At 43.2% G+C, this 18,330-nt stretch overlaps 1 protein-coding gene across 4 annotated transcripts in view; it reads right to left on the reverse strand.

Moving 5' to 3' along the window:
* Positions 1-3,121: 3,121 nt before the first annotated feature.
* Positions 3,122-18,330, reverse strand: part of LOC135900820 (uncharacterized) — a 44,304-nt gene continuing 29,095 nt past the window's right edge. The window contains exons 1-3 of one of the 4 annotated variants that reach the window (XM_070529167.1): positions 14,355-14,436; positions 8,499-8,781; positions 3,122-3,598 (exon numbers count right to left, since the gene is read on the reverse strand). In XM_070529167.1, coding sequence (XP_070385268.1) covers positions 3,415-3,598; positions 8,499-8,734 — 420 coding nt within the window. In that variant the 5' untranslated portion in view covers positions 8,735-8,781; positions 14,355-14,436 and the 3' untranslated portion in view covers positions 3,122-3,414. Of the gene's footprint in view, positions 3,599-8,498; positions 8,785-14,354; positions 14,437-18,330 lie in introns of those variants that run through there. The other 3 variants (XM_065430392.1, XM_070529166.1, XM_070529165.1) reach the window with 3 other exon arrangements.

Genomic DNA, 18,330 nt, shown 5'->3' on the forward strand with positions numbered 1-18,330 from the left:
ATACTGAGAAAAACATTATTCTAGCTCTACTTTTTGATAACCTTAATGACACCAAAATCTCATTTATGATGCAGTAGTGCAGTATACTGTAGAGACTATGAAAATTGTAATATTAAAGTAGTGCTCTGAAGTAAAACGTACTCTAATCACTGTACACTGACGATAGCGTAAAGCTTCGTGAGATCCGTAAAGCGATAGCGTAAAGCTCGTTATGGATCCACCGTATCCTAAAGATGACTAATGGATATACGTCAAACGTTGCCGGCAAGAAACAAGGACATTCGATGGTGGTATCTTTGTTAAACATTTGCGTGCATGTCCGACGTGTCACGTTACATTTCGTTTTCTTAAAATGATGAAAAAATCCACAGGCGATAGCGCACCGCAAGCAATTGAAACTTATAGGAAACAAGAAACATTAACATTCGTTTGGTATACGTGAAACGGCGTCCTTTAAAAATCTTGAAGAAGAAAAATACACTCAGAGAGCGGAGTGTTGTTTTGCGATACTATACAAAGGAATGAAAGGCGTGATGAAAGGCACACGCCTACAAGAAATTACGATGCCAATGTCAAGTGCTACGCTCATTACTCGACCAATTCTGGTTACAATAAATCTGATGTTTTAGAAGCCAACAACAAGCAATATATACATGATATAAAATCTTGCCTGCAGGTTATGTAGGGACAAAGGACCACTATAGTTAACGGAGAAACGTGCCATGTTTATATAACATGTATGTCTGCTCAGTGCAAGGTTATTAATAATTTTTTGTGTGTACCTAAATAAACGGAAACAGCTCCCTAACATGTGCGCATTTGCGGTGTACGGGAAAAGGCATCATTCTGCTACGCGGCGCTCCTGGCTTCCGATCCTTCTGCGTACGAATCAATTTGCATTATGCTACCAGTATGACTAATAACATATTGCGCGTTTATAAACAAATATGTATATATTTAACGCGACTGTACCTGCGGCTCTTTCAGAAATCTGACATTATAGTCTTACACGTGTTCTTCTAACATAGAACATCTGCATCCAATACTTCTCCGGGTATGTATCGTCCCTGTCACTCCTTGTCCATTGTTTATAATATGCGAAATAACCGAGGCCTTCCATGTGAAAAAGGGTGCCGATATGTGCGTAATCGAGCCATTTATATTAAGAACTCACAAGAAATTTGCCTTCCTTGACGCCACGGGATTTTTTTACGATGTGTACAAGCTCTGTGTTTGTTAGACATAGTTCTACATACATTTTTTTTTTCAATTCTAAATGCTCCAGCACATAATCACTTTTGTTAGCCTGCGCGTATTGTTTGCGCAATTTCCTTTAAAAAAACTAAGTTGCGAGTCAGCGCTTGTGCCTTTGCTTTGTGTCTCGTTTGTTCTTCGCGCTACAGTTTCACAATGAGCAGCTACCCACTCATCCAATTTTCAGTATTTTATAATTTATACGAGGTTCAAAAATATGCCTCTGATCATATTTGCATAGATGGATGGATTTTTAATGAAAGCCCTACTGAGTTGTCGGTCAAAGTAATTGACACCTGTAATACCAGCAAATTCTTCTTGCATGTATTTTATTGTTAACGTGACACCTTATACATTTTTTGTTTGCAGAAACCTTTCAGGTGCCTAATGCAATTAATCCATTCGACATCCTTGGTCCAAAACGTAAGGTTCGCTTGTCATCGCATCTGAGTTATATTCCGGTTGTCCGCTCTACGTCCTGTTGCATCTGTACATTAAAAAGGCTGTAAACACCAGGGAAAGGCATTCACTGTAGTCTCTTAAGTTTGACACATGAGGCTACAACGACACGGTTTACGCAGTAAGTTGGCCGAATACTGTTGACAACTACTGTCGATTGTTCTTGCGCTTCCGAGCTTCATTGCTAGGGTTAGAAACAATAAATTATGTGAAAAACCACAAAAACAAGCACGCAGAAACTATTCGTCGCGCAAATGTTTCACCGCTTGATGGAGAATGTAATTCTATAGATTGTTACGGAAGCAAGACTGCATATAAATATATAGGCCTGAAGTTGAAATACACGTGGTTTCCCAACGGGTTTTTAAAATGATGTCTTCGGTTATATGAGCGCATACGTAAGCGATATAGATCTGATCCGTGTTTTGGCAGAGTTATCAAGCATATTAGCCGGCCTTTTCTTTGAAATAATAAGTGCACATGCAAGCAACATAGAGTATGAGCTCTACAACACGTAACGCAAGGCAAATAACGGCAGACAACGAAGGAGTGCAATGATCACGTTAAAACCAAAAGGTTCCCGGATGAGTACACGAAGCAAAATAGCACAATAAATACAGTACACAAGAGCTTCACATGGGTTACACAATATGACAAGGCTAAATGTATCACAAAAACATAACATGCGCCGAACAGTAGTGTGTAAAAAGAGCTAGAAATTCGCATTTTCATTTTACCCATACAATTGCAATGTGCACCTCAATTTCACAAAAGGCTCAAATTGCACTTGAAGGAGCTCACTCATACGCAATTTACAAGAAAAACATGGAACTAGAAAATTATACTCTGTAAAGTACAATAGACGACTTTACTCCACGCTTAAAGAGAGCACAGGAAGATGCTCGTGTTTCGTCTCTCTTCTTCGTCCTTGTTTTTACTGCGCGCTGTAAGTAATAATAATACAGCAAGACGTAGCACTCACCAGTTCTCTATGCAGTGCTGAAAATGCACACGACGCCTATTTTACGCCCAGAGTAGTAAAAAATAACATGTGCTATTGCATGTGCTTTGCGAAGTAGGAATACAGTGGAGTCGGGCCTGAGAACACTGCAGTGTGATTAAAAATATGCAAAAGTTGCGGAGTTTCATTTTGTGTATTCGGTTTAACAGTCAGGTAAAATATTGCACTTATTCTAGTTTTCTGGAATTGGGAACACACTCTGGCACGGGTACAAAAACACATGGAAGCACACATTCACACACACGGACTACCAGGCATACATGAGCAATGGAATACGCACAAGGCAAGTGCCAAATATTTTCTTGTAGCAGGCATTAGGCTTGACAGCATGTGACATTTAGTGATAAATTGACGTTGAGAAATATTTCTCAAGACGAACCTGTAAAACGTTTTCTCTGAAAGTCTACACTTGGTTTTGAAGCCACATAAAATATGTACTGCCAGACCTTAAATGTGCTTAAAAGGAGTGCTATTTAGGGGTTCACCGACATTTTTCGGATACGCCAAGTTGGTAGAAAACATTCCGTTATGCTACCTTTACATTTTCCGAATGTCAGTTGGCAGGCATTTTTTGACATACCAGTAAAACTCTCTCCCTTCTGTTCATGTCTTATGTATGGTTACTTTGCAAAAAGCTAGGCACTTGTAGTCATCCTGCTATGGTGTTTGCTTAGCTGTTTTCACCAGTAGCTTCCAGAATAGCCGTGGCGATAGCCACCGTGGTAACCACCGCCATGGTATCCGCCACCATGGTGGTGCCTTTCATGCTGTCGGTCGAGGATGAGCAGCGTGTTGCGCCCTTTGGTGTGCTTGTGGTGATGAACATGCTTGGTGTGGTGATGATGCTTGTGAACAGTGTGAACCCTACACAGGAGAAGAGGAGAATTCATGTAATTTATGTCAAACAGGTGGCTTTGCTGGTACGCAGTGCATAACTGACGCGAGCCCAGTGTGACATAAAAGGCGTGGACAACAATATGGCATTGTGTTTTGTGGAGCACTCATTCCTCGGGCAGCACATGTGTATCATGCTCTTTAATCTGACGTTATACACTTGTACACGGGTTCTTCTAATACAGAACATATACGAACCCTAAAAACGTGCTTGAACATGCATACAAGCATTCCCCAATGTCCAGCCTCTGTTGCTCGCCCTAACAGAAAAAAAAGCAGCGCTCTGACGACACAGCGGGCAAGAAATGCCTGCTTGAATTCTTACGCGATTAGGACGTGAAGGATTGTTTGCTTCAGTTCTCTAATTTACAGGCAGTTACTTGCTTTTCTGCATATCTGCCGGCGTAGCAGATTACCCCGCATCCTTTACACGGGTTGCAGGTTCGAGCAACCTGATGGCGTAGCACGTTTGAGGAACCTTATACAGTCCCTTTGCTGTCGGTCCGTGAGCGTTTCCACGAGCTGGGCAGATGGCCCGAGGCTGTCGGGAACTGGCGGGGAAGTTGAATAGCGCAATATCTGTCGGGAAGATGTGGAAAAGCGTCGTCATTTGCGACAAGTACTTCGCTTCATCAATTCCCCGAGGCATTGGACCTGCATTGCCCTTATTCCGAAGCTTCATATGCCTCTTCACCCGACTTTTCAGGTGCTGTTGCTGCTGTAGTCTTGCTCGCGCGCGCCGCCGGGTTCCTTGAAATGCCACCAGATGGCGCTCGCCTCAGCGCATCCCCGCCGGCGCCACCGCGGCAGCGTTTCAGAGTTTGTACGCATGGCACATGCTGGGCTTGCTTTCCAATGCGACAAAAATAAAGATGCTGGCCTGTGTAGGTCGTGTGCAGAGAGGGCTGTGATAGAGTAAACATTAAAATCGTCCATAGCCTGAAGAGAGCGGATGCAGTTGGCGTGTCAACAGTCTGCTGGCCACGTTTGCAGAACGAACACGTAAATACGCGCCAGCAAAATGGCTCCAAAGCGTGCACTCAAAGTTGAGGACACCCAGGCTCGAAAGAAGTGTCACGCAGAACAGGAGCGTCTTCACTGCGCAGCGAAACATGGTGCACTCCGCTAATGAGGGTATACAATGTATACAAAGAATAATATAAGTATTTGAATGGCACACGTCCCGATTACTCAATTAAACCCTTACACTTCTGCCCCGATGCGGTGTACTGTCGCGTCTGGGTGTCCTCAACGTTGAGTGCACGCTTTAGAGCCATTTTTCTGGCGCGTATTTAAGTGCTCGTTCTGCGAACGTGGCCAGCAGGCTGTCGAGACGCCAACTCCACGCGCTCTCTTCAGGCTATGGACGATTTTGTTGTTTACTCTATCACAGCCCTCCGTGACGTGACCTCCACAGCCTAACCCTCCCATAGAATATGAACAATGTCGCACAACAACGCCTCAAGCAAACACGTCTTCCTGTGTGTTCGGTGCACTAAGCAGACGAACAGCAAGGGCGCACACAAGGTAACGTTTAACATCAACTCGCCGCTCTCGTATTGGACTAAACGCAAAAAACTTACACATTCACTGCCAACGTCACCACCAATTATCCTCAACAGAAGCAAACAGCATACAAAGCTTCGCTTACATCTATACCCATGACGTGTAGGATGCGCATAATTTTTATAGCGAAGCTGTTATGTTTAGGGTTCCACGCATTTTTCGCGTCCGTTAACAAATGTGTATGAGCAAACAACTATCATCATCAGCACTGGCTCATGCCACTGCTCGCGCGTTCATCGTCGTCTTCTACCATAGCTGTCTCCGTTGCCGCTCATCACTCTAGCGTTCCCCCACTGCCTCTCCCTCTGCGAAGGCACTGACTGTACTGGCCCCCATTAGGTCGGTGCGGTGATTTCGGTTTTAAAGTACATGCCTCATTATATCGCGAAATGAACACACCAATCTATATACCGAATGTTATAACGAATGTGTAACGCGAATCAGTGCGGATCTGTAAAAAATGCGTGTGCGCACCTTTCGTCACGATGACCACGGATAAAGACAATATGTGTTCGTACCTTTGTTGAAAATGCTGTCTCACCTCTTTGTCGCATACTGCACAGCTTCCCTGGTCATCCACCTCCACAGAGTGGCATGACTCATACTTGTTTTCTTGTTGAAGCTCGGCATGCACATTGTATATATTTCGGTTGATAATTTACAACATGATCAAGGCTATTCCGAATCGCGCGTATTCCAGGGAGGGTGCTACTCTTTTTATGTCACGTCATTTGATATGCCTTACTTCGTTATACACGCCGCTCTGATTTGGCGATGGCGAACCTGTCTGCATGTAACAAACTTTTTACTTTATTATATGTTTATTTTTTTCTGTAATGACGAATGATATTTCGTTCTATTATCGTCCTCATTTACGCGCTGTGTTGACTTGGTAGAAATGACCCAATGGTCTCATCAAGGCCAATCATATGTTCATCAGTGTCTGGGCTTTGCTGGCCAGACCTTGTCTTAATATCTACGGTGATATTTTATCATGGCTACGCTTCGAGCATCAAAATTACGCACAGCTTTAAGGTTGCCAACTTTTTTGAGGAGTCACTGTGGTGACAGTGTTTTATTTTTTTTTTGTCATACAGTGCCACGAACCATCCATTTGGTTTGGGCTGTACTTAAAACGAACCACTGCAGAAAAAGCATGTCTTTATGTATGAGAAAGCCAAAAAGAAGTCATATTTCATTAATTGTAAACATGGAAAATGGGGAAACACAACTAGCAAGTTTCGAATTCACACCCAAGTCCCTCAATAGCAGGAGGAGCAACACATTGCCATTCACAGAAGTCAACGCTCTATATCGCAATATTCCGCGTACTTTTGAGTATCAAATTGAATAAAGCTTTCAAATTAAAATAGACATTTTGTAATCCTTATCATTTCCGTATATTTGTGTAATTTATTATACTTATATATCATCATCATCATCAGCCTGGTTACGCCCACTGCAGGGCAAAGGCCTCTCCCATATTTCTCCAACAACTCCGGTCATGTACTAATTGTGCCCACGCCGTCCCTGCAAACTTCTTAATCTCCTCCGCCCACCTAACTTTCTGCCACCCCCTGCTACGCTTACCTTCCCTTGGGATCCAGTCCGTAACCCTTAATGACCATCGGTTATCTTCCCTCCTCATTACATGTCCTGCCCATGCCCATTTCTTTTTCTTGATTTCAACTAAGATGTCATTAACTCGCGTTTGTTCCCTGACCCAATCTGCTCTTTTCTTATCCCTTAACGTTACACCTATCATTCTTCTTTCCATAGCTCGTTGCGTCGTCCTCAATTTGAGTAGAACTCTTTTCGTTAGCCTCCAGGTTTTTGCCCCGTAGGTGAGTACTGGTAAGACACAGCTATTATATACTTTTCTCTTGAGGGATAATGGCAACCTGCTGTTCATGATCTGAGAATGCCTGCCAAACGCACCCCAGCCCATTCTTATTCTCCTGATTATTTCCGTGTCATGATCCGGATCCGCCGTCACTACCTGCCCCAAGTAGGTGTATTCCCTTACGACTTCCAGTGCCTCGCTGCCTATTGTAAATTGCTGTTCTCTTCCGAGACTGTTAAACATTACTTTAGTTTTCTGCAGATTAATTTTTAGACCCACTCTTCTGCTTTGCCTCTCCAGGTCAGTGAGCATGCATTGCAATTGGTCCCCTGAGTTACTAAGCAAGGCAATATCATCAGCGAATCGCAAGTTACTAAGGTACTCTCCATTAACTTTTATGCCCAGTTCTTCCCAATCCAGGTCTCTGAATACCTCCTGTAAGCATGCTGTCAATAGCATTGGAGAGATCGTATCTCCCTGCCTGACGCCTGTCTTTATTGGGATTTTGTTGCTTGCTTTATGGAGAACTACGGTGGTTGTGGAGCCGCTATAGATATCTTTCAGTATTTTTACATACGGCTCGTCTACACCGTGATTCCGTAATGCCTCCATGACTGCTGAGGTTTCGACAGAGTCAAACGCTTATTTTTATAGGAGGTTGTGGCCAAGTACTGCACCAGGGTGGCCAATCCTGCTCTCGTGAGGGAGTGCGTTACCGGTTCTGGTCACCGAGATCAGGCCACACTCCAGGCCTGTTTGTGGAATTTTATCAACACGCGGATTTTTTTTAATATCCGGTGGAGAATTGCCGGCACCGGGATTCGAACCACGGACCTCTTGCACGCGAGGCGGGTGTTCAACCTCTACGCCACCGCTGCATTTATATTTATATATATATATATATATGATGGCATGCTAAATTTGTATATATATATATATATATATATATATATATATATATATATATATATATATATATATATATATATATATATATATACAAATTTAGCATGCCATCCTATCAAGAGTTCTGAACATGTGTATACTGCGGCTATCTTGGATTTTCCGGTAACATGGGTATTTGCATATGAAAATTGTGTTCTAGGCCTAGTCTTGATTATTGAAATAATGACTAGGTCGCATGCTCTGAGACACGTGCGATCAAATATCGCGTTTCCGAGACAGTGCGTGCAAACAACAGTGGGTAAAGAATATGTGCATACGCTATCGTTTACCACTAATGATTGTATTGATTTATCTGCAATGCTTAATTCTCACACCACGTGGCAATGAATGCCACACAACAATGTCCCTGTGGTTCGCATTCTCTACTTGAATGTAATGCCACCAAATGCAGTAGTTAATCCGCACTTCGCTGAATCTTAACAAGCTCTCAATATCTAAACTAGCTCTTAGCTTCTACGCTGTAGACCCCGTTTTAGAAGACATTACGATACTCACGGCACTTTGAATGGTATGGGGTTCGGCACCGGCACGATGTTTGTGTGGTGAGACTCCTGAGGAAATGGTATAGGAATCGGGATGACGCGCTTCTTCAGCAATGCGTGTGCCAGCAAGACTTTCATGATCTTCTTGTGTTTCTTGTGACCCATAGCTTCGCTCGAATGAATCATCAGGGCTAATAGCACGCACACTGTGGTACACAGGAGGGTGCAGGGCCTCAGCCTCGGCCTCATGCTCACTCAAGGGCGGCAGCCTGTCTCCCTAAAATTGTGGGCCACGTCTGCTGCAAAGAAAGAAGATACCGTCATGATAATTAGACAATCGGTTTAGCTCGGTGTCACGTCAGTACGGCGTGAGAGATGTCCTACAGCTCGCCCAACTACATTTCGATTTTCAACTCCCACAGTGACCTAAATGCTGAATCTGAGAAACTAAGCCGTAACTGTCAAAAGCGCGTACTTCACCTATAGTTTTGCACTAAGCAATGATGACAGTGGTATGAGAACTTCAAGGCGACGGTGGCCAGAACGAATGTCGAAAGGAAAGGAAAACGGCGGCGAGTTTATTTGCCTCTCTTTGACCACCAAGCTATTTTCGTCCTGAAAAGGTGCTCGTATGTAGTTGAAAGAATGCATGAAATACAATCGAATGGGCATTACGATGAGAAGAGATGGGAAATGAAGTGTCATGTTCCATGTTCCCGTGTAGGATCCAAATGTGTGAATAAATACTGCGTTCGGTGGGCAAACATTTGGCTCCACGGTTAAAATTCAACAGACTTCCTTCGCAGAAGTTTTTGGCGAAAAATTTTTAAAACCCCCTGCTAGGCACATGAACAATGATTCCCAGTGCACATTACAACAGCCTTTATTTATTTATTTATTTCAAAATACTGCAGGCCAATGTGGTGGCCCAAGCAGGTGTGGGTTACATCCAACATGAATGTGCAAAGCAACAGACAACAAAAAAAAAGAAGCAAGAAAGAAGAAAAGAAAAAAAAAAGATAAATAAAGCTTAAGAGAGAAGGTAACACTCCAACTCAGCGAGAAAATTATCGGAACCAAAAATATCAGAAGGCAAAGAATTCCATTCTTCCACAGTTCTTGGAAAATAACTGAATTTGAAAGCCTTTGATCGGGCAAAGATTGGGGTTAGTGCAAATTCATGGCCATGGCGTGTGCGTCGTGTTGTTAAGGGTTTTATACAGTCAGGTAGATCTATTTTTATGTTACCAAACATACAATTATAAAGAAATGAAAGGCGACTAAATTTTCTGCGGGCTTCTAGCGTAGAAATACAGTTTAATTGCATTAGGTTGGATGGGGAATCAAGTCTACGATATTTACCAAATATAAACCTAACAGCCTTTCTGTTAATACGTTCAAGTTGCATGATATCTTTCTTTAAATATGGATCCCAAATGATAGAAGCATACTCAAGCTTAGAACGAACACACGTATTATAAGCTAAAAGCTTTGTTTGCGAGGGTGCGAATTTCAGCTTTCTTTTAAGGAACCATAACTTACGTAGTGCAGATGTGCAGATATCAGAAATGTGGGTTGACCAAGTTAAGTTGCTTGTGAGGGTGACACCTAAGTACTTATATTTGCCTACAATCGAGATACTATTGTTTCTAAGGGTATAACAGAACTGGCTCGGATTTAGTTTCCTGGTGATACGAAGTAGTACTGTTTTCTGAGTATTTAGTTGCATGCCCCATTTTTGACACCACTCGTCAATAACATTCAGTGCATGTTGCAATTCAATGTGATCTCTGGGGGATACAATTTGTTTAAAAATGACACAATCATCCGCGAACAAACGTACAGACACATTTTCGGGAATAACATCAACCAAGTCATTAACATAAATTAAAAACAAAAGTGGTCCCAATACACTTCCCTGTGGAACTCCAGACGTGACATGAAGAACAGCAGATGATGAATCATTTATTACCACATACTGTTGTCTGTTGTGAAGGTAAGCCGCAATCCATTGAACTATTTGGCTTGGTAACCCCAAGCACTGTAATTTGTAAAGCAGTTTCCCATGTGGCACTTTGTCAAAGGCTTTACAGAAATCTAAAAAGAGAACATCTATTTGACCTGATGCATCAAGCACTCGTGAAAATTCATGCACAGTTGTAACTAGTTGTGTAACAGTGGATAACCCTTTTCTAAATCCATGCTGAAATTTTGATAGTACATTGTTATCACTAAGGAATCACTAAGGACTATCACTAAGGACTAAATCAAATTACAGACTTGAATGTTTCATAAAAACATATGAATTCATTGCTTTGCGTATTTTTATATAATTTTTGGCAGCATTTCCGCATACTTGGCTAGTTAATTACCCTCGCCGTCGAACTGGTTTACAGAAAAATAAAATATTTTGACATTTAGAGTGACAAACCAATAACAGCGATCTCCTTGGAATTTCGCTTCGAAATTTTTTTTATGTCTTCATTGTACAACAGTGTTAAATATCTAATAAAAATTCCTTGCTGTACAAGATACACTCTCGACACAGCCTTCAGGCACACATTTCTCCTCGTGCTTTCCCTGCCACAGAACAATTAACATGCTTGGAATTTCTCGCCAGAAGTTGAAAAACGTCTTGAATTTTTACACTCCAGCAAGCTTCAGGTCCATATTTCCATAGACACAACATTGCTGAAATTTGTACTACACATGTTACGATAAATCTGTAAAAAGGAAAAAGCACTAGTTCGTAGTGTACATGCATATTGTTACGGTTGGAAAAGAGTACAAGGTCATCGACGGGGAAGAGGACGAAATGGCAAGAGCCTCTACGGATTCTCGGCAGCTGTGTATATACGCTTTGTAAATACACCATGTAAATAGTTTTATACTTTTTTTTTGCTGATACTTTTTGATCAAGCCCCTTCTATACTGCGTGGATTTCCGCGAGACTTCTTTGCTGTCTTCAGCCACGGGAAGGGAAAACGAATGTTGCTTGCTTCACGCAGAATTTGCTTAAAAATACCATACGGTGACAAACAGAGCGTGTTACCGCCTCACCGAACAGCGCTGTGGTGGTGGCTATAAAATCGGTGCGGTAAATATACTGTGTCTACTCGCGTAGGTCCGTGCTCTTTTTTTTGAAGTTTTTACCGGGTGAGGGCGTTACACGTACTCAAGCCTGGAACTGCGCTCAGACTGCTATGCAAATAGGTGCGATCACTGGGTGCCGACTATATCAACTCATATGCAGTGGCTGGCCGATTTATCGGACATGCACTAGAGCCATATTATAGCGGTTAGAGGGAATTAACCAGCACTGCAGTATGCCCGTTTTGTTTACCGAAACATTTTTTGCCCAAATTTTCGCGCTACAACGCCAGGGCACGGACATTACACGTGGCGGGCCGAAACCGCGTAGCACGGTAGGAGTTCGCAGTAAATTTTATACTGGTGGCAGTCACAGTGAACGTTTCCTTGCATATATGGTGGCATAAGCGCTAACTATTTTCACATAACTATAGCATCTTCGTTTTGATCGTAGTGGGACTAAATCGCTATGAAAAGGGATTCGAAGTTGAAGGAATAACTTAGCGCAATACAAAACACAAAGACAAGGAAGGTGTACTAAGACAAGCGCTTGTCTTTGTTCACATGTCTTGTCTCTGTGGTTTTCAACGTGCTCAGTTCCTAGTTCAATAATGCAAGACCAACTAGTCCAACAATCAACTCTTCTAGGTATCCAGAGAGTTCGCTAATAAGAAAAAGCCCGCACAAAAATCTTATGAGCGGATAACTTCCACTATTATTTAGAACTCTAAAGGATGCTTGGGATTCTCCGCCGGATAAGTGTATTGGTGTTTTATTTTCGCAATGAGGAGTTATAATACGCTGTTCTAGTTCAGCCTGAAATTTACTTGGAGTTGCATGTTTCTCACACGAAGTATAATTGAGAAAATTTTGTTCTCTCAGTGTGCCTTTCAGTCATTTTCGGCGTCAATCCCCAGGTGCAGAGTAACAAAAAATGAATTCTGGGGCTTTACGTGCCTAACACATATATACCCAAGAAAGTGAATGGGGTAACAGCCCCGCGGTAGCTCAATTGGTAGAGCATTGCACGCGAAATGCGAAGGTTGTGGGTTCGGTTCCCACCTGCGGCAAGTTGTATTTTCATCCACTTTAATTTCCACTAACTTATCGTTTCTTCATTTCATTTATTAAGCACAAGTAATTTCTCCTATGTTGTCCTTGGTGTCAGTGATTGTTGTCTTCTCATGATATGACTAACAGAAATTGGCCCCCTCGCTTAACCCTCTTTCTTCCCAGTCAAAACTATACACGCTCAAAAAAAAAAAATCAACCTTGCACCTACCTCTACACATAGTTCACTTCTTTTGCAATTAAATAGTTTGTTCCACCTGACTAGTGAAATTCGAGCCGCTTAACTACATACCTGAGTGACAAACTCGTCATTAACCGCTATAACACCATAATTGCGAGGCCATTAACCTGATAGTGGCATCAGCACTATATTGTTTAGAGTGCAGCTCTTAATGGCTTGTTCCTGCGGAACTCGTCCGCGACTTCGGTGGCGTGACCGACTGAACGAGTACAACAGTGAATATGAAAGAGCGAACTCGGAGCGGCAGATGAAAGACGCGAACCGCGAACGGCGATGAGGCAGAGACAAATGAGAGCGGCCCCTTCAGTGACATGCACGCGGGAAATTGGTTTCATGCGGACCCGCCCGGCTGCTCGTTTCGTACTATCGTCTGCTCGCGTCAGCTCTTGCTCGCGCTTGTTCGGTTTGCTTGGTTCAGTCTCTCTCGAGCTTGTTTCGAATGTCCTGGCTTGCGATTGTTTTGTAATCTGGTTGTATGCGCGAAGCGAATTGTGTAGTACATTCGGGAAGTCAAGGTGCACCAACAATTACACTGGAACCTTCGACTAGTCATGTACAAAAGCGGACGCGCTTGACCTCTACTATATGTCTCTCTTAAATTATTCGCTCAGTATATTGGGAAGTGAAAACACGCATATCGATGCGCTAAAATTTTGCATTAGAGAGTATCGTAATGGTCACTGAATTTTGTTTTTCTTGTTCCAACAATTTTTACAGTGCGGCGAAACAATGTCGCTGACGTTGAGAAGAATAAACATTCTCCTTTTACTTTGCCTTCTTTTACAAAGACAGGCATCGTTCATTTTCGCAGAATATTGAAAAGCGGCATCAAGCTTTTCAAGTGCACAAAGGTTTTTTGTGGATCTGGAAGCTTCATAGCACTCACAAATCCAGAGGCAAGTGTCAAACTGAAAATCAGCTCAACAGAGAAGTATTGCTATAAACAATGGAAGACCGAATACAAAGCGAAAAAAGGCTTGAATGGACGCTCTTTATCAATGTAAATAAATTGAAAGGTTGAGGGAATCGACCAGAGCTAAATCATGAAGAAGAAAAATAATACTGCTGAAAATGATGATGCCTTTACGAGGACGTTTGAACCAAGAAAGCGAGGTGGCAAGAACATATTACACAGTGAAGTGCGGTATACCGATGAAAAACAGGCAGCACATCATTCGAATGCGACGTAGCATCAACCAGACATAAGAGTCACATGCAGCTTAAAATATTGGCAACGAAATCGTACAAACACTCGCAATAATGCCACTCGCGTGCACGTTATTCCGCCTCGCTAGCATATTCCTATCAGGATGTTATTCATGTCCGCAGTAGTTCAAATTGGCTTCTCGAACACGTGAAGGAAATTGTGCACAGATAACTCGCATGCTTTAGATGATAACTGATGCGATAGAAATGGCGACATAACACATATTGCCCTACACAGCACAGGCCCGCATCGCAGCTCACCTGCGCCGGAGCGGGAGTCAGCTCTCCGAGGTCTGGAGCCAAAGACAGCGGACTTTCACCCGAGCAGACTGCGCCAGCTGAGAACTGCGAGTGGGGCGCACCCCGGGACCTTATATATATATATATATATATATATATATATATATATATATATATATATATATATATATATATATATATATATATATATATATATATATATATATATATATATATATGCATATATACATATATACGGTGAGAGAGCGGGGGTTTTTGTTTTGAGTCCAGCTCAAAACCGTCGTCATGTTCCAAATATTGTGAGCACGGATGACGCCCGCAAACCTGTCTTTCCTGGCATGACCACTCTTCCTACGCGGAAGGCGCGCTCCCTCCCCGTCTCCTGGTTGTCTAGGAAGAGACGCGGATGCAACAGTAGGAAGCATTGTCTCCTGGCTTGCACGGAAAGGCGTGCCACCCGGTGGGTAGCTCCGACGGCGACGGTGCGCGCCCGAGCAGCACGTGTTCCCAACTACCAGGATTCTTTTTGCTTCTCGTTATAGCATGCCCCCCTCCCCCCTACGGGCCCAGCCTTCTATAAGGGGGACCTTCCTCATCTGCTCGCGGAGGTTATCACAAGTACTCGCTACGAGGGCTCCGTGCAAAGCCGAGCGCTTACGACGAGCCATGCGAGACGGCTGCTCGCTGAGCGCTGATTCGCTGCATCCACCGGCCGAGCGTGTTACGCGGTGCGTGACGCCTTGATGCTGGGAAAATGCGGGTCATGGAGGGAGGGGTACTGCAGGAGAAAACGCGCGTGCGACCGGTGGCCGTTTGTTTCATGACCAATGTCAGGCCGCCATGACCTCGGCGACAAATCGGTGACGCTGCCGCGGCGAATTGAGCGATGACTTTCACAAGATCCCCAACGAACGCGCGCCGACCTTTGTCATAGTCAGGAGCGACGAGGAAAGTGTGGTTCTGGCCGTATTGCAGAGGGAAAACGTGGTCGCTTCGCGAGCATCTCGTCCTCGGCAAGGACTACGCAGGTCACCTGCATTAGAATTTGTCAGAAAAATAAAAAATTTGCAACGGTCCAAGCCCACCTCCCCAAATCGCAGGGCACTGAATAAAGTTATTTGAATTAACCATTCCATTCTGTGAAGATGGAATGACAGCGAAAGCTGACGACAGTCGGAGCTCTCAAACGAAACAGGTCGGCCCGGCATTGCACTACCTTCGGAATGAACCCACCTATGGGGAGTGCTTAACGCATGTTTCACCTTTGCCGTGGATCGGACCGCCATTGCACGACCTTCGGCATCGGCCCACGTAGGGCGCGTGCTTAACGCCTGCTTCAGGTCTGCTGCGGGTCCGCCCGATGTTGCACTAGCTTCGGCAACGGCCCACGTTTGAAGTTCATCGGCGCGTTACAGGTTCCCGAGCAAACAGGCATATGTGCCATTGAGCTTGGACCCTTTCGGCACTATCACCGGGATCGGCCCACATGATGACTTTTTCTGTTGACGGACGCCTAAAAAACTACGGAAGGCTAGTCATATACAGCTTCGCTGTATTTACCTATGTGTGATAATACACGTCAAGGTGATGTTAGGTTGCCATAGAATAACTCGTAAGAGAAAAGAACTTTTTGCGGAGGTATGACTTCTGTCTCAATCGATAACTCCACGCCTGTTGCGAAAAACGTATTTATCTCGAGCCGCTGGGACCTTTCCGTCATAAAAAACTCAAGATTGATGGATTGGCAAGGTCCATACGAGCGCGTGCTGGGAACGTACCGATAAATTGATTCTGTGAGCATATATGTAGCTTCTTACCCGCCATGGTTGCTCAGTGGCTATGGCGTTGGGCTGCTGAGCACGAGGTCACGGGAACAAATCCAGGCCACGAAGGCCGCATTTCGATGGGGGCGAAATGCGAAAACACCCGTCTACTTAGATTTAGGCGGACGTTAAGGGTCCCCAGGTGGTCGAAATTTTCGAAGTCCTTCACTACGATGTGCCTTATATTCAGAAAGTGTTAATCAGAAATCATGAATCAGTTTCTCGCACGTAAAACCTCATAATTTAGTTTAATTATTGTAGCTTAGTTCAGTTCTGCGTGCAATGACTGCAACATAGACTAGTGAAGCAACATTTAGCTTGCTTATTTTTACTGCCATTCTTTTCTATCTAGACCTCGCGCTTTCTAGAAGATGGATCTGCCAATGGCTGTTAGCCTTGTGTGACGAACGCTCACGTGGAGGTCACGAAAAAATCAGAGATAGCTCAAGTGTAGCTCATTCGCTTTGTACCAATAGAATTTCTGGACCTCACCTGATATAATCATTCTTGACTCAATGGCCACAGACATTACACGAGGATAGGCCATCCAGAAGAGCTCGTATAATGGCTATATTGCGCAAAAATACAATTTCCACTTGTATTTCACCACATACTTCTATTTAAAAGGAGAGCGCCAGCTATTATTTAACTAGAGTTCCGTAACCTCGCGATCCAACGCTACCTCTAGGCACAGTAAGTTACAGCACAAGTGCTCATTCTAATACTTTTGCATACATACAAATACAACTTACATCGTTAAGGAATATGCCGTTGATAAAAGTACGCATTTCCCTCATATACGCGTTAGTATTTCCGAAGTCTACTCTAACAAGGTAACTTATAGTACAAATTCGTATTTTCACAATTTCGTATAAACAGCAATTAAAGTCACATTCCATGGACTGCACTGTTTGTTAGAAGTATGCATTAATAGAAAAGTGCTAGAAATCTGCAAGAAAATTTAAATATAGCAATGTTAGCGTCCGCATATATGCTCACTGAGCGTGCAAATTAAACGTAACAAATAAGGTGCACAGTTACCTCTACAGATATAACCGCTTACGAGGTTTGCTTATAGAATACGAGCTGCTGAGTATTTGAAATGCATTGATCAGCCACTATCAAGAGATTCTCACGAGTTGAATCAGATACCCTAGAAAGATGATTTGAAATACACTCAGCTCCACATTATAGTGGGCCACAGTTTATGACGCTTTATAATTGACTGTTAGAATAAATACTCAGTGAAACAAAAGTTTTGCAGCCCGCAGTGAGCGAATTACGACCTGTAACTTAAGCACCACTGTCAAGTGTCATAATCTTTCGCTATCTTGTATACTATGTTTTAGTTATGTACGCTAAGTTAGGTACATGAAATGCAATAATTCCAGCTCCAAAAAGAGTTTTCTGCCTATTCTAGATTAAGGACCCGACAACTGCACAGATATTCGCTAAAGGAAGTGGGTATAAGCATTACACAGATTTCAAAATTGCATTGCCTTCACTGAACACCTGGAACAGTTGCAAGATTTACTGACCCAAATATCAACCATCGCATTTAAACCTAAATTACATTGAATTTATTGGAAAATAATGGCCCACAGGTAATTTCAGAGTAAATCTGTCACTAACGATATTCTAGACAATCGTGGACACATTGTGTAAAGGATACTGTCACGTTGTCGCGACGGTAAAGCATCAGGCCGTAAGAGGACGGCGACTCAGCAAGCTCACATTTTAGTGCACGAACCTGTGCCCAGAAAGGCAAGCAGGACACGAGCAGAACGATGACGTCCGGTACGTCGGCTATTGAAACCTGACTCATCATCATCATGATATTTATTTTCACCACTGGATACAAGGTGAAAAAGGGAGAGCCGAAAAAAAAAGCCGAAATCTCTTCGGTTTGACAAAGCTCCGGTCTCCCAGACAGGCACGGAAGCGGCAGGTGTAGCAATACAATCACGCATAAAGTGTGGATATAAGAGTACTTTTAGACACAAATACGTATAGACATTTTCATGTTATTACATAGAAACTAGTTATAATACAGTTGTGTCATATGACTCCCAGTATACAATTATAATCTGTTATCTTGCATATTACTATTTAACACAGACGCATAACACAGACGCAAGTCGCATATATCATAA

The sequence above is a fragment of the Dermacentor albipictus genome, unplaced genomic scaffold (genome assembly GCF_038994185.2).
Source record: "Dermacentor albipictus isolate Rhodes 1998 colony unplaced genomic scaffold, USDA_Dalb.pri_finalv2 scaffold_18, whole genome shotgun sequence".
In the NCBI taxonomy this organism is placed as follows: domain Eukaryota; kingdom Metazoa; phylum Arthropoda; class Arachnida; order Ixodida; family Ixodidae; genus Dermacentor; species Dermacentor albipictus.